General features: G+C 34.6%; 2 protein-coding genes across 2 annotated transcripts; one reads left to right on the top strand and one right to left on the bottom strand.

Moving 5' to 3' along the window:
- Nucleotides 1–937: 937 nt before the first annotated feature.
- On the bottom strand, nt 938–4,450 carry LOC142179566 (G-type lectin S-receptor-like serine/threonine-protein kinase At1g11300). Its single transcript, XM_075250338.1, has 7 exons — nt 2,991–4,450; nt 2,787–2,894; nt 2,504–2,700; nt 2,219–2,429; nt 1,871–2,114; nt 1,637–1,787; nt 938–1,536 (listed from the first exon to the last, which is right to left on the bottom strand). The coding sequence occupies exons 1-7, from the start codon at nt 4,264–4,266 to the stop codon at nt 1,237–1,239; spliced, it is 2,487 nt and encodes an 828-aa protein (XP_075106439.1). The 5' UTR covers nt 4,267–4,450; the 3' UTR covers nt 938–1,236.
- A 7,133-nt stretch (nt 4,451–11,583) lies between these two features.
- Nucleotides 11,584–11,928, top strand: LOC107772542 (calcium-binding protein KRP1). Its single transcript, XM_016592042.2, has one exon. It carries the CDS (start codon nt 11,584–11,586, stop codon nt 11,926–11,928), a length of 345 nt encoding a protein of 114 aa, XP_016447528.1.
- The last annotated feature ends 616 nt before the right edge of the window (nt 11,929–12,544 follow it).

Raw genomic sequence — 12,544 nt, 5'->3', positions numbered from 1 at the left:
TTCTTTTGCTAATTTGTTTGTTACAAAATTTTGCTTTTGTATTGTTAGAACATATGATAATGTCATTTTTGTCTGTATTCTGGAGTATTCTGTGAATATCTTTCCCCAGGCAACGCTTCATTTTATTAGATTCGGAGCTTTGGTATTGATGGGCCTCATATGGGCATTTGCCCGTATTATACTATCCATTCGATTGCAAAATTATCTAATATGAGCAGTGGCTGAGTTGGTTAAAATAATGAAAGCAGATTTATAATTTACTCTCGAGATGTCAAAATCAAAACCTGAATGAGGAGATTAAAATGCAGAGGTTTCAGATCCTGACCAGCCACGCTATATATATTTCAGTTGGATGCGGCGGTAATTAGTATCGGACATAAGAAGCTGAACTATACGAACAAATGCTTTTTTTCCCGAGAAAGACCAAAGGTCAGTATTTTTCTCTTACTTTTAATGTGGCCACTTTTGAACATTAATAATAGTAATATTAGCAAATAAGATACAGTTTTGATTAAAAAATTATCAGTGGTAAAGATTGATAATAATGTTTTTAAGTGTTGACTGGAACAATTGATATTATAATTAAACGTTAAGATAGCTGTAATGGAAGTCATTTTCCCCATGAAAGAAAGGTAACTCCAAATCTAGTAGTAGATGAACTTCTCTAATTTCAGGAAACACATCTTTTTAGGCTACTGCTTAACAACTTTGAGTTTGAAGTCTTTGCTATCTTCTTGCTTGGATATGGATTCTATCATCAAACAATAGCATTGCTTTCTCTCTGTGCGTTATGTGTGTGTGTTTGTGGAGGGTGAAGAACTAAAACAATTTATTAATCTGATGTTCTTAGTGCTGAATTTATGATTAAACACCCACTGCATGAGTGACTTGCACAGTTTACTCTTTTCTCTTGAATTCTTAATGTATTGAGATCATATTGAGTGGAATGATTACCAAATAAATCAGAGGCAGTAATAATTACAGGAAAGAATCAGATACATCCCTAATTACAGGGGAAGGAATAAAATACATGTCCAACTTAAAATGTTAAAATGTTTTATCGTTGTTGTTATTTGTCTAGTTTCCGTTGTTACGGATCTTTTGTCTCTGAGCCGAGGGTTTTCCGGAAACAGCCTCTCTACCCCCTCCGGGGTAGAGGTAAGGTCTGCGTACACTCTACCTCTCCAGACCCCCACTAGTGGGGTTTTTACTTTTGTTGTTGTTGTTGTTGTTGTTTTAACGTCCTTCCATAATAGTAATGCTAACTGTGTTCACAGAGCCTTGAGTTTTAGAAGATTCCTTCTTGGAACAGCTCGGTCTTGTTGTAAATGCAGGTTGTTTAGGACTTGGCAAATCAGAAATTTCACTAGTGAGCATAGACAGAACCACCGAAACATTTGGTCTATCTTCTGCATATTCTTGAACACATAATAGTCCAACATGTGCACACCTCAGAATTTCCCTTTCAAACTGCATGTCTATTATCTTGGGGTCAACCAATTCGACAATGTTATTTTCGTTCCAACACTTCCATGCCTGAAGAGCAAGCGCATTTTACAACACAATGGAAACTTGAATTATGAAAAGTTGACATTTCATAAAAAGTAGTAGTAGCTTAATTTTCATATGAACTTACACATGCTAGAAGGCTTAAGGCACAGTCATCTTGGTGAAAGCTAGTATTCCTCCTTCCACTAATAATTTCCAGTAACAAAACTCCGAAACTGTAAACATCTGATTTTTCTGAGAATCTTCCTTCCATTGCGTATTCAGGTGCCATGTAACCACTGCATCATGTTATAATTTTGAATGTTTACTTTGTATATTCTTTGCAATCATGAAAGATAAAGACAAAGATACACGAACTTACTAGGTACCAACAACTCTCTCTGTGTTGGCCTGATCTTGGTTGCCTGGAAAAATCCTTGCCATGCCAAAATCTGAAATTTTCGGGTTCAGTTGTTCATCCAACAAAATGTTGCTTGCTTTCAAATCCCTGTGAATAATCTTTAATCTTGAATCTCTGTGAAGGTAAAGAAGGCCTCGACCAATTCCCTCAATGATGATAACACGTTTACTCCAATCAAGGAACTCTTTCTCTTCAGGGTTTGAACCTGTAAGTACATTAAAAAATATACAAGTTTGAGAATATTACAAACAATTTCCTTTTTAGCTAGACCTATGAGATATAAAAGAAAAGTAATGGTAATCAACTAACCGAAGAGATATGCATCTAAGCTTCTTTTTGGCATGTATTCATAAACCAGCATCTTCTCTCCTCTTTCTGTGCAGCAGCCAAGGAGTTTAACAAGATTACGGTGTTGAAGTTTGGAAATCACCACAACCTCATTCATAAACTCCTCTAGCCCCTGACCAGAAGACTGTGAAAGCCTTTTCACAGCAATTTCTTTTCCCTCTGGCAATTTTCCCTGTAGTTATATCATATTCCGTCAATTTCTATTCTGAAAAAGATAATAAATGACTCAATGACAGAGAACATTACCTTGTAAACTGGACCAAAACCTCCCTGCCCAAGCTTGCTAGACAAGTGAAAATTGTCGGTTGCACTTGCTAAGATGTCAAAGTTGTATACAAGTAGCTCTTCAAATTTAGCTTGGTTGATGTCATCTGTAACCAAGCTTTCCTTGTAGAAGTTTGGCAATGATTCTCGTAATAAGAGCTCACTCTTTTTCCTCATTGCTGATTCAAAAACACATTAGAGATAAATTGATAATGAATGATTAAAGCTACTAAAAATTTTCTAATGTTACAGATTAGATTGTTACCTCTGTGCTTAGCTAAATATTTACAGGAAAAGTATCCAAAAATGGCAAGAACTATTGAGCCTACTGGTACTATGATCCCAATGGCTACTTTCATATCTCTCTTTTGATCTGCATTCGGAAATAAGCTTACATCAGACATATGTTTTGGGTAAGCAGAGTTTTGTACTAGCTTATATTATAGTTCTGAAAAGAAAAAGGTATTACCAAGCTCAGTGTACGAAAGGCGAACAAATAAATCTGCCCCGCCCGTGGAGAATTTCTGAACATCAAGTAAGATTTCTTCCCAATGCATGCATCCTATGCCTATGTAGTATGAATAAGCTATGCAGGAATTATTCCTCAAGCAACCCTTATAACAATCTTCATCGGCAAAAGGCACCCAAATAGCAAGATCCGGTACTTTCATTGACTGCAGCTTCAGAAACCAATCTTGCTTACCTTGCTCAATGTTAGAGTTGTTTCTTTCACTCTCTAACATGGACTTTCTGAGACATCCACCAGTCCAATTTCCTTTCCTCCATTCCTCTTCACTTTTCGGCTTAAATCCATCTAAACAAGAACAGATTGGTGAGCTTCTAGGATCACAGCTTCCAAAAGGCCCACATTTTCCATAAAAATCGCACTCGCTTACCTGACTTTCCCATGTCACTTCCCAATCATTCTTCTTAGGATCCAAATATTTCTGATGCAAAAACCCTGTTGAGTTCAAGGTGAAATAGGCAATCTCAGCCTGATTTGCGTATAAAAAGGAGAGGTATGCAGTTCCCTTGTTGTCATTTACTAGATCAAATCCATTGAGGTAGAAAGAAGTCATGTCTGGTATTCCAATGAAAATCTGTTTATTCCACGGACCGCTACGCCAATGAGGGAGTCTCCCATTTTTCCATATGTAAATCTGGGGAACCGTTTCAGGTTGAATACCAGCTGAGAAACTCCCAGCAGATGGATCCGAAGGACTTTTCCATGATTTCAGCAGATTTGTTGTGTTAGTACTCTTATCGACGCCAATTTTCATATACTGCAAGAAGGAATCTGAAGGATCGCGGAAACTTTCCCAGAGGACCATCCCACTGGAGCTGTCTTTCAATTCTAAGTTCCCATTATCCAAGAGCTGGGCAGTAGAATTTCTCACAGCTGTTGAAATATTGGATGACCATATACTTTTCTTCTGTGCATTCAAGATTACAAGATTTCCGTCTTCTGATATTGTAACACTTCCACTAGAATCTTGTAAAGGGTTGTCTCTGTTGGCTACCCATACAACAGTTGATGATTGGATATTAAACATAATACCAACATACCGATTCGTTGAATTTTCTGGACTAAAGAACCCAAATATGAATCTTTTGTCATTGGAGACTAAAGTTTCTGAATCTTGCAGGGATTTATTGGTGCTAATGGTGTCTGAAGCATTTGCTATGTAAAAAACCAGAACAAGAACAACTCGAAATAGAAGTATCTTTCTAGTGCTTAATTTCATTGCTTATGATGTTTTATTCTGCCAATTTGCATGAGAATTAATTGAATATAAGCTGAAATGGATGTTCCTATAGTTGCAGCGTTTTCTTGATATTTTTCTCACACTGCTTCTCTACAGTATGTTTGACTGTATAAATTTCGTCTTTATCAGCTGTTGATCTGGATCAGATGCATTTGTTGAGCCGTCAAGTTGGATTTCTACACTATGATTATTAGTAATTGACAATTAGCTCAGGAAGGGTTACCAAACAAAATCAACGGTATGGAAACTTCCATGCTATATATAAATGTCAACAAGTATAGTCTCTCAATGTGAATCCAATTCACAAAATAAGTAGAAACAGCATATCTGATTGAGCCATCCTAAACTAGAATTAGATTGTCAACATATTCTCGGCACCACAATATAACATGGGTAGGAAGCTTCCCGTGTGTCAACTTCACTAGTAATATAACAGCCTTTTCAATAGGACTTCTGCCTTTGTGTCACCTTCATTCATAAATAATACTATAAAGAATTTGTACATTGTACCAATAGTGTTTTTATTAGCATGTAGCGGATCCGTGTAGTTATTCTTATTTTGAATCTCTCATTCCTTACAACAACAATAATTCTTCTACAAGTGGCGTTTGAAGAGAATAGAGTATATGACGACCTTACCCCAGTGGGAGATCTAGAGTTTTGTTACTAGGTTCTCAGGAATTCAGTAATTTTTGCAAAACATTGTATTTCTATTAAGAAATCCACTGAATATTTATAAATATGTAATCGTGAATCCAGTTATTATTATATATTAATTTGAAATTACGATATTTATCCATAAAATTCAAATTCTGGATTCGTCACTACTTATCTACCTAGAAGGACAAAGAAAAGGTAAAAATATTATTTTTGATAGAATCTCGGCTAAAAAAAAATAAAAAAGGAAAGGAAATATCTCCTCATGATTTAACCAATCATCAGTAATCACATATCACTCACGAAAAAGCCGACTTGAAATTTGCTACTCCAGAGTCCCGATGATCACCTTCGTTAATATGGTCCCCAGACTACATCTTTATTCCTTAGTTATTTTCCTCGTTACATTCGAGGCTCCAATTAACGTGATGGGGCCAATGCTTCCAAAAAGTTCATTGACTTAGAAGGAATTTATTAGGGGTATTCATGGATAGGGTTAATTTGGATTTTTTAATCACCAAACCAAATTAATAGTGTCAGATTTTTAAATCTATAAACCAAATTAAACCAATAAAGTCGTGTTTTCAATTTTAGTTTTTCTCGAGTTTTTCGTTTTTTTTCCTGATAAAGTCTTCATAGCACAAAATATGTAACTTGTACTCCAAATATTTTAATCCTAATAGGATACAACTATATAATGTATTTTTCAAGAAAATAACACAATAATATGAGATTTATATCATTGTACTAAAATATTCAATAACAAAGATAATAAAAACGCATAACATAAATATTGATAATTAATAAGCCATAATAAAAAAAACATAATCTAAAAGTACTATATAAGTCATGCAATAATAAGTAAATCTGATAAGTAATATTATTACATGACTAAGCACTAAAGAAAAAGATAAACTAAGTTATGCATTTTCATTATAAACCAATGCAAAACTAAAAATAGATATCCAACGTAACACAAGTGTCATTTCTAGTGTTGAATTGAATTTATTTTGTTAGCATTAGTATTGATTTGAACTTTATTTGAGTTACTACCATTATGGGCTATAAAACTTATTGGACCATTCAAAAATGTTAAGTCCAAGTTTGAAATAATACATTAAACGGGTATCACTACTTTTAGCACGCGCCAAAAATTATTTATATTCGAAAATTAAGAAGTATATATATATATATATATATATATATATATATATATATATATATATATATATATATATATATATATATTCGACTATTATTTTGAGAGCGACTATACAATATCATTTTCCCTTATGTTATCATTTATTAAAAGAGAGAACTATGAAAAAGTTTATAAAATATTTATAAATTATATTACAATAAATATTTATATGTATAAAATATTTTTAAAATTTATATAAATATACTATCGGGTTGGTTTTGTTTCGGTTTGACTTTTTTTTAGTTAAAACCAACCAAACCAATTATGATCGGATTTTTTTTCCAATAACAAAACAAATTAAACCAAACCTCATCGAAGTTTTCTTTTCGGGTTTGGCTCGAATTTTTGATTTGATACGGTTATTAGTTTTCTTTGTACACTCAATACTCATTTAGTAGGATCAAGCCAAGTCATAGCTTTAAAGTTTTTGCTTTTTGTTTTTTTGGGATGGCATTTACCCTGGCGATACGTCTTCTGCTTGTAAAGCCTTTTATTGAAGAAAAAGAGATCGGGAAAACTATTCAAAATTAAGATGAAAGAAATGGATATAGCATGTACTGTCTATTTGTTAATGATGCGAAATATAGTCTGTTTCACTCCCCCTTTTTTAACTTTTTCTATGTTCAGGACCTACTAGGAGCCAAGTCACTGGACTGGTTCCACAAAATATGTACTACAATATTTATTTTCTATGTATCCATACATAATATTTAGCAACCAAATAATTAAAAACCTTGAGAAATATAACAATTGGAGGCTCCCCCGCCCTTTATGTAGAAACCGATACTTGCTATCTCCTGCCAATAACTATTTAGTGTTTTTTCATCTCTAATAGAATTTGAACCCTGAACTGCAAGATTTCATCCACTTCATTGATGGTTAGGTCATACCCTTGAGTGCAACTAACTCCCTTTATGTAGAAAGCCTTGTATCTTATTTTATACTTCTCTAACGAATAATGGAATGGTAAGTTCAGATACAATGTTAGACGTCTATATGCCACCAAAGGATGTGGTGTAGTTAATGAGACTGCTTTTTTCTTAACCAGAGGTCTCGGGTTCGAGCTGTGGGTATGGAAATATCCTTGGTAGGGAGCGCTTCCCCCCGAATGGGGTCCTACGCGGCGTGAATCCGAATATAGTCGGGCTTCAATGGAGGTACCGAACACCGGGTAGAAACCAAAACCAAGGCGTCTATAAATATTGTGTGCCTTGCGGTTTGTAACCCATTACATTGTGCTAATTGGGAAAAGAATTATTTTGAAAGAATCAATGAGCAATAACTAGAGAAGAATGTCAAAAACAATTAAAAAAATAAAAGGAAAATATATTATGGCTTAGGCAATCAATCAGGAGCCACATCTTGCTGCAAAAATGTAGAGCATGCTTTGGGCTTCAGAGTTGCGCACTCAATTAATTGCAACTCACTTAGCTTGGCAATTAACATATCATTGATTTGGGATTTCGCTGGCAATAATGGGTTGCTTTATAGGTAGTAAACTTTCTTGAATAAAACAAATTAAAAGAAAAGGAAAAAAGAGAGAAGAAGTCAGCTTAATGTAAAGTTTTATATGTTGTTCTTTCATAAGCAATCTCAATATTACATAGCCATTAGCTAACTTGATAATTAAAAAGAAGTTCTAAATTTATATTTGGAACAACAACATAACACGAATCAATTGTCCAATATCATCCCTCAATCATATAGGTGAATTAGGCATTTTCGTTAGATTAAACACACGACAAGAACATAACCAATATATTCCTATACGTTCTCGGGAAGGCAGTGTATACGCGGACCTTACCCCTATCTAATGCAGGTAGAGAAGTTGTTTCCATTAGACCTTCGGCTCAAAAAGATAGGGAGGAAGAGAAGAAGGAAATGTCACGACCTCAATCTCCCTCCGTAGGACGACGTGATTGCACCAAGTCTTTAATACTAAGTAAGCCTAGGATGCATGAAGAATTTAACTGAAATAGTAATAAAACTTTCAATTTAACCAATAACTATCTTAAAAAGGACTCTGCAACACAATTGAACATAACTCTCAAAATCTGGTGATACCGAGTCACAAGCTCTACACAAGTATACTGAACGTCATTATACAACAGTATCTAAAAGAAAAGAGAATGAAGCAGAACTAGATAGAGGGTGACTCCGAGGCCTACGAACGCTAGCAGATCTACTTTAAAGTCTCCGGTCCAAGCGCAACTCACTGATACCTAGGTTGGTATGATATACTTGGATCTGCACAAAAAAAATGCAAAAGCGTAGTATTAATACACCACAATGGTACCCAGTAAGTATCAAGTCTAACCTCGGTAGATTAGTGACGAGGTCGGGTCAAAACACCTACTGGTATAAATAAAGAAACCGAACAGTTGTAGCATAGTATGATAATAAAAACAAGGGAAATGATACAAGGAAGAAATATAACAAGAATAGCTACAGTGAGACCAGAGGCGGATTCTGGATTTAAACTTTATGGGTTCAATTTAAAAAAAAAAATTAACATTAAACCCATTATATTTTTAAAGTTATGGGTTCTATTATTTTTGCAATTTTAATGAATTTTTATGCATAAATTTTTATTTCGTATCCAAAAGTTATGGGTTCAATTGAATCTGTACTACCACATTGAAGCCGCCCCTAACTGAAACTAAGGCAATTAAGACATCATGGAAGAAACACAGAATAATAATGCCAAGAAAATAATGCAAAGGAAACATAAGTGATGTAAATGAAAGGTATCAACAAGAATCACTACCAAGGTACCGCTTCATAGTTTCATTTCACAAATCAAATCACAATCTTTCCTTGTATCATTGTGGGAGCCTTATATTTAGTTTTGAAAATTATTTTCTCAAAATAGCTACCCGCGTTTTAGCCCAGTTCCCCTATTTATTAACTCATCTATGTTATATTGTGGTTATATGACTTGCCGGGATGGTTGGTTTTGATTTCGGGTGAGTTGTAGAGTGAAATGGGACACTTAGTCCTTAAGTTGGAAGCTTAAGTTGAAAGAATTTTTTAGAGTTTGACTTTTATGTAGACGACTCCGGAATAGAGTTTTGACGGTAATGATAGCTCCGTATGGTGATTTTGCACTTGGGAGCATATCCGGATATTAATTTGAAGGTTCGCAAGTCGTTTTAACTTGAATTGGCGAAAGCGTGCGGACACCTGGGCGCAGATGCGCATCAGCAGGTGTAGCATTTCCAAAACTAATGATGATTTATACCAAAACAACTCCGTTTGACCTCAAATTTTGCACACAAGTCATAAATCACACAACAAACCTATTCCAACTTCCAGAATTGAAATCTGACCCTGATATTTTAGTCAATTTCCGGTCAAACTTCTCAACGTTCCAATCTTTCAACTTTTTAACTTTAGTCAATTCAAGCCGAAACGACCTACGGACCTTCAAATCAATATCCAGACACGCTCCCAAGTCCAAAACTATCATACGTAGCTGTCGGAACTGTCAAAACTCCATTCCGGAGTCGTCTACATAAAAATCAAACTCCTGATAACTCTTTCAACTTCAACTTCCAACTTAAGGACTAAGTGTACTCTTTTCACTCTGAAATTCACCCGAAACCAAAAGTAACCACCCCGGCATGTCACATAACCACAATATAACATAAAAGAGGCAATAAATAGGAGAACGAGACTAAAATACTCAAAACAAACAGTCAGGTCGATACAGAAAAGAATAAAAAGAAGCAAATGAAGAAAAAGAAGAAGAAAAGAAATAAAGGGAGGGGGGGAAGGGGAGGGGGAGGGGAAGAAAAGAATAAGTATTGCCAAATTAGTAACCACAGGAGAGTACGATAGCTGAAACCAATTAAACAACATGCTGTAATATAAATGTGAAAAGTAGAGATATATATGCGTGCTACCGGTACTACCGGTAAGAAAGATGGAAACTCTCAATTACCTACAACTTTTCTACCATAATCCTTGAACTGAGAAAAAGTACTCCTTCCTTCCAAAAGGAATAACAGTACTCTATGTGAGAACGTTGAACAGTTTTTAGATTTTAAATATTGTTAACGATAAATAATTTTGATCGACAACAATTTTACGTAATATATTTCAATATTTAAATTTCTAAAAATAAATCTCAAAGTTATACACGGAATTCAAAATAAAAAAGTTTGAAAAAATATTTTTTGAGAAAATGACGAGAATGGTCCCTTATGCTTAGGGTACGCTCGAGTAGTATCGCAATTTTGGCACTTTGGATATCCGTCAAGTATTTAATAAATTCTATTTTTTAACAGAAACTGCTAACCAACAAAAATTAATGGGAACTCATATTTGGAGGTTCAATTTCTGTTACACTTTTTTCATGGTGTCTGATACTCTTTTCGGTCCATAATAAGTAATTCTTTTATCTTTTTATTTTGATCCAAAATAAGTGATTTCTTACATAATCAAGAAGGAATTAATTTTGTTTTTTCAAATTTTGCCCTTGTTTTCAAATCTCAATGTGTCAAATTAACAATATGCTAATTTTAATTAAGGATAATTTAGTCAAAATATATTTTCTTTTTCTAGGAATTAGTTTTGTTTAAGGTGTGTTTCAAAAGCCAAAAAATCATTTATTACGGACCGAAGGGAGTACGATACTTTAAGCTGTGGGTTTCTGAAGGTAGTTTTTAATGTTGGGGTCTTTGGAATTTGAAGGGACATTCATGGTGTTTCTTGAATATATTTTATCAGGGAATTTATTAAATATTTGACAGGGATCAAAAGTGTTATTTTTAACAAACTTAAAGAACCAAAATTACTCAAAAAGAGTATATTTGATTAAGGGACTATATCTTAGACCTACTCAAACATAAGGGAAATATTTTGTCAATTTCTCATACAATCATCGTGGTTATCACAACAGTCGCAACATAAATACAAGAAAATTTGAAAAGAAAAACTCCAAAAGAATAAGAATTTGGTGTGATTGAGACAAAGAATAAAGGAGTGAGCATACCAAATGGAGTAAATAAGGTGCGTACATGTATGTTGTCTGTTGCGGCAGAGATAGGAAATTGCCCTTCAAATCTAAAAATGTTTCTTTCTGCAAAAATAAAAGACGCTCCATCACATATGAACAGAGAGTATTAATTTCCATGCAACTTCCACGAAACTAGTCCAGTCTCCCCCACCATGAAAACTCCCCCACCGATGCTTTCCCCCAACTGCTTTTTGCCACCATCCCTTTTTATCCTCTTTCTGTTCGTTTCCATCTCGAAAATTTCCTCTTCATCTTCCTCTTCTTCATATCCATTATTATTCCAGGTCATCACCACCTTTTACATATACACTATATATATGCACATCGAGTCCTTAGATCCTCTCATTAACAAAACATCTCAATCTGGTGATTAATTAGCCTATATATATATCGCACTAGTCGAAGCTTCAACTGATTAATGGCTGCATTGGGACGTGACGTGGTGTTCGAGGATTTCTTCCCGTCAATGGTGGAGAAGCTCGGGTCAGAAGGGTTCTTGAAGGAGCTTCGAAACGGGTTTCGGGTGCTGATGGATGAGGAGAGGGAAGTAATCACGTTCGAGAGCTTGAAGAAGAATTCTGCATTGCTAGGATTGCAGGGAATGAGTGATGATGAGCTGATGTGCATGTTGAGAGAAGGAGATTTGGATGGAGATGGTTGCTTGAATGAGAGGGAGTTTTGTGTGCTCATGGTTCGGTTGAGCCCTGATTTGATGGACAAATCAAGATTGTGGTTTGCTGAGACCGTTGCCAATGCGTTTTAAGTTAATTTTGACTAGGATTATTAATTAGTCTATGCTAGGCTCTATTAGTACCATGTTATTTTATTCCCTATGTATCTGTCTAGCTTATTGTAGTTCATAGCTATGGTACTTTTTGTTTTTGCCATCATTAATTAATGTGGTTTCTTCAGAACTCATGATTTAATTGTTACTCCCTCTTTTCCCATATTTTATGTATCTATGTTTAACTTACTTTAAGACACAATAATATTTTTGGTACATATAAAAACTAAATGTATACAAAATATCAACTACTATCAACAGTTAAACGTTATTTTTTAGAGTTTCACGTATCCTTCATGTTCTTTTTACGCATAAAAAGGTGAACTCCATATCAAATGGGTACTAATTAATAAAATGAGAATAATAATCAGATTAAAGAGTTTCTTTAAAGAGTTTCTAAATACAAATAAGTGACAGTTTTTTTAAACAGACTAAAAATAAAAATATTTGTGCCAATAAAATAGGACGGAGGGGGAATATGTTGTGATTAGCTTTTGGCTAAATATTTGCTAAAATTCTGGTGCTTGATGTCCCAAGCTTCACAAAAAGCTATTGATAGGGTGTTCTATCGCACCTCGATAAAGACACTTAGAAA

The sequence above is a fragment of the Nicotiana tabacum genome, chromosome 3 (assembly GCF_000715075.1).
Source record: "Nicotiana tabacum cultivar K326 chromosome 3, ASM71507v2, whole genome shotgun sequence".
Taxonomy (NCBI): Eukaryota; Viridiplantae; Streptophyta; class Magnoliopsida; order Solanales; family Solanaceae; genus Nicotiana; species Nicotiana tabacum.
The sequence above is the reverse complement of the archived record's forward strand: the minus strand, read 5'-3'. Positions and strand labels throughout refer to the sequence as shown.

Coding starts and splice junctions, on each gene's coding strand:
- LOC142179566 (XM_075250338.1), bottom strand. CDS start 4,266: ATGAAATTAAGCACTAGAAAGATACTTCTATTTCGAGTTGTTCTTGTT. Junction 2,701..2,786: donor ATATTTAGCTAAGCACAGAG/GTAACAATCTAA, acceptor TTTTTGAATCAG/CAATGAGGAAAAAGAGTGAG. Junction 1,537..1,636: donor CCTTAAGCCTTCTAGCATGT/GTAAGTTCATAT, acceptor CTTGCTCTTCAG/GCATGGAAGTGTTGGAACGA.
- LOC107772542 (XM_016592042.2), top strand. CDS start 11,584: ATGGCTGCATTGGGACGTGACGTGGTGTTCGAGGATTTCTTCCCGTCA.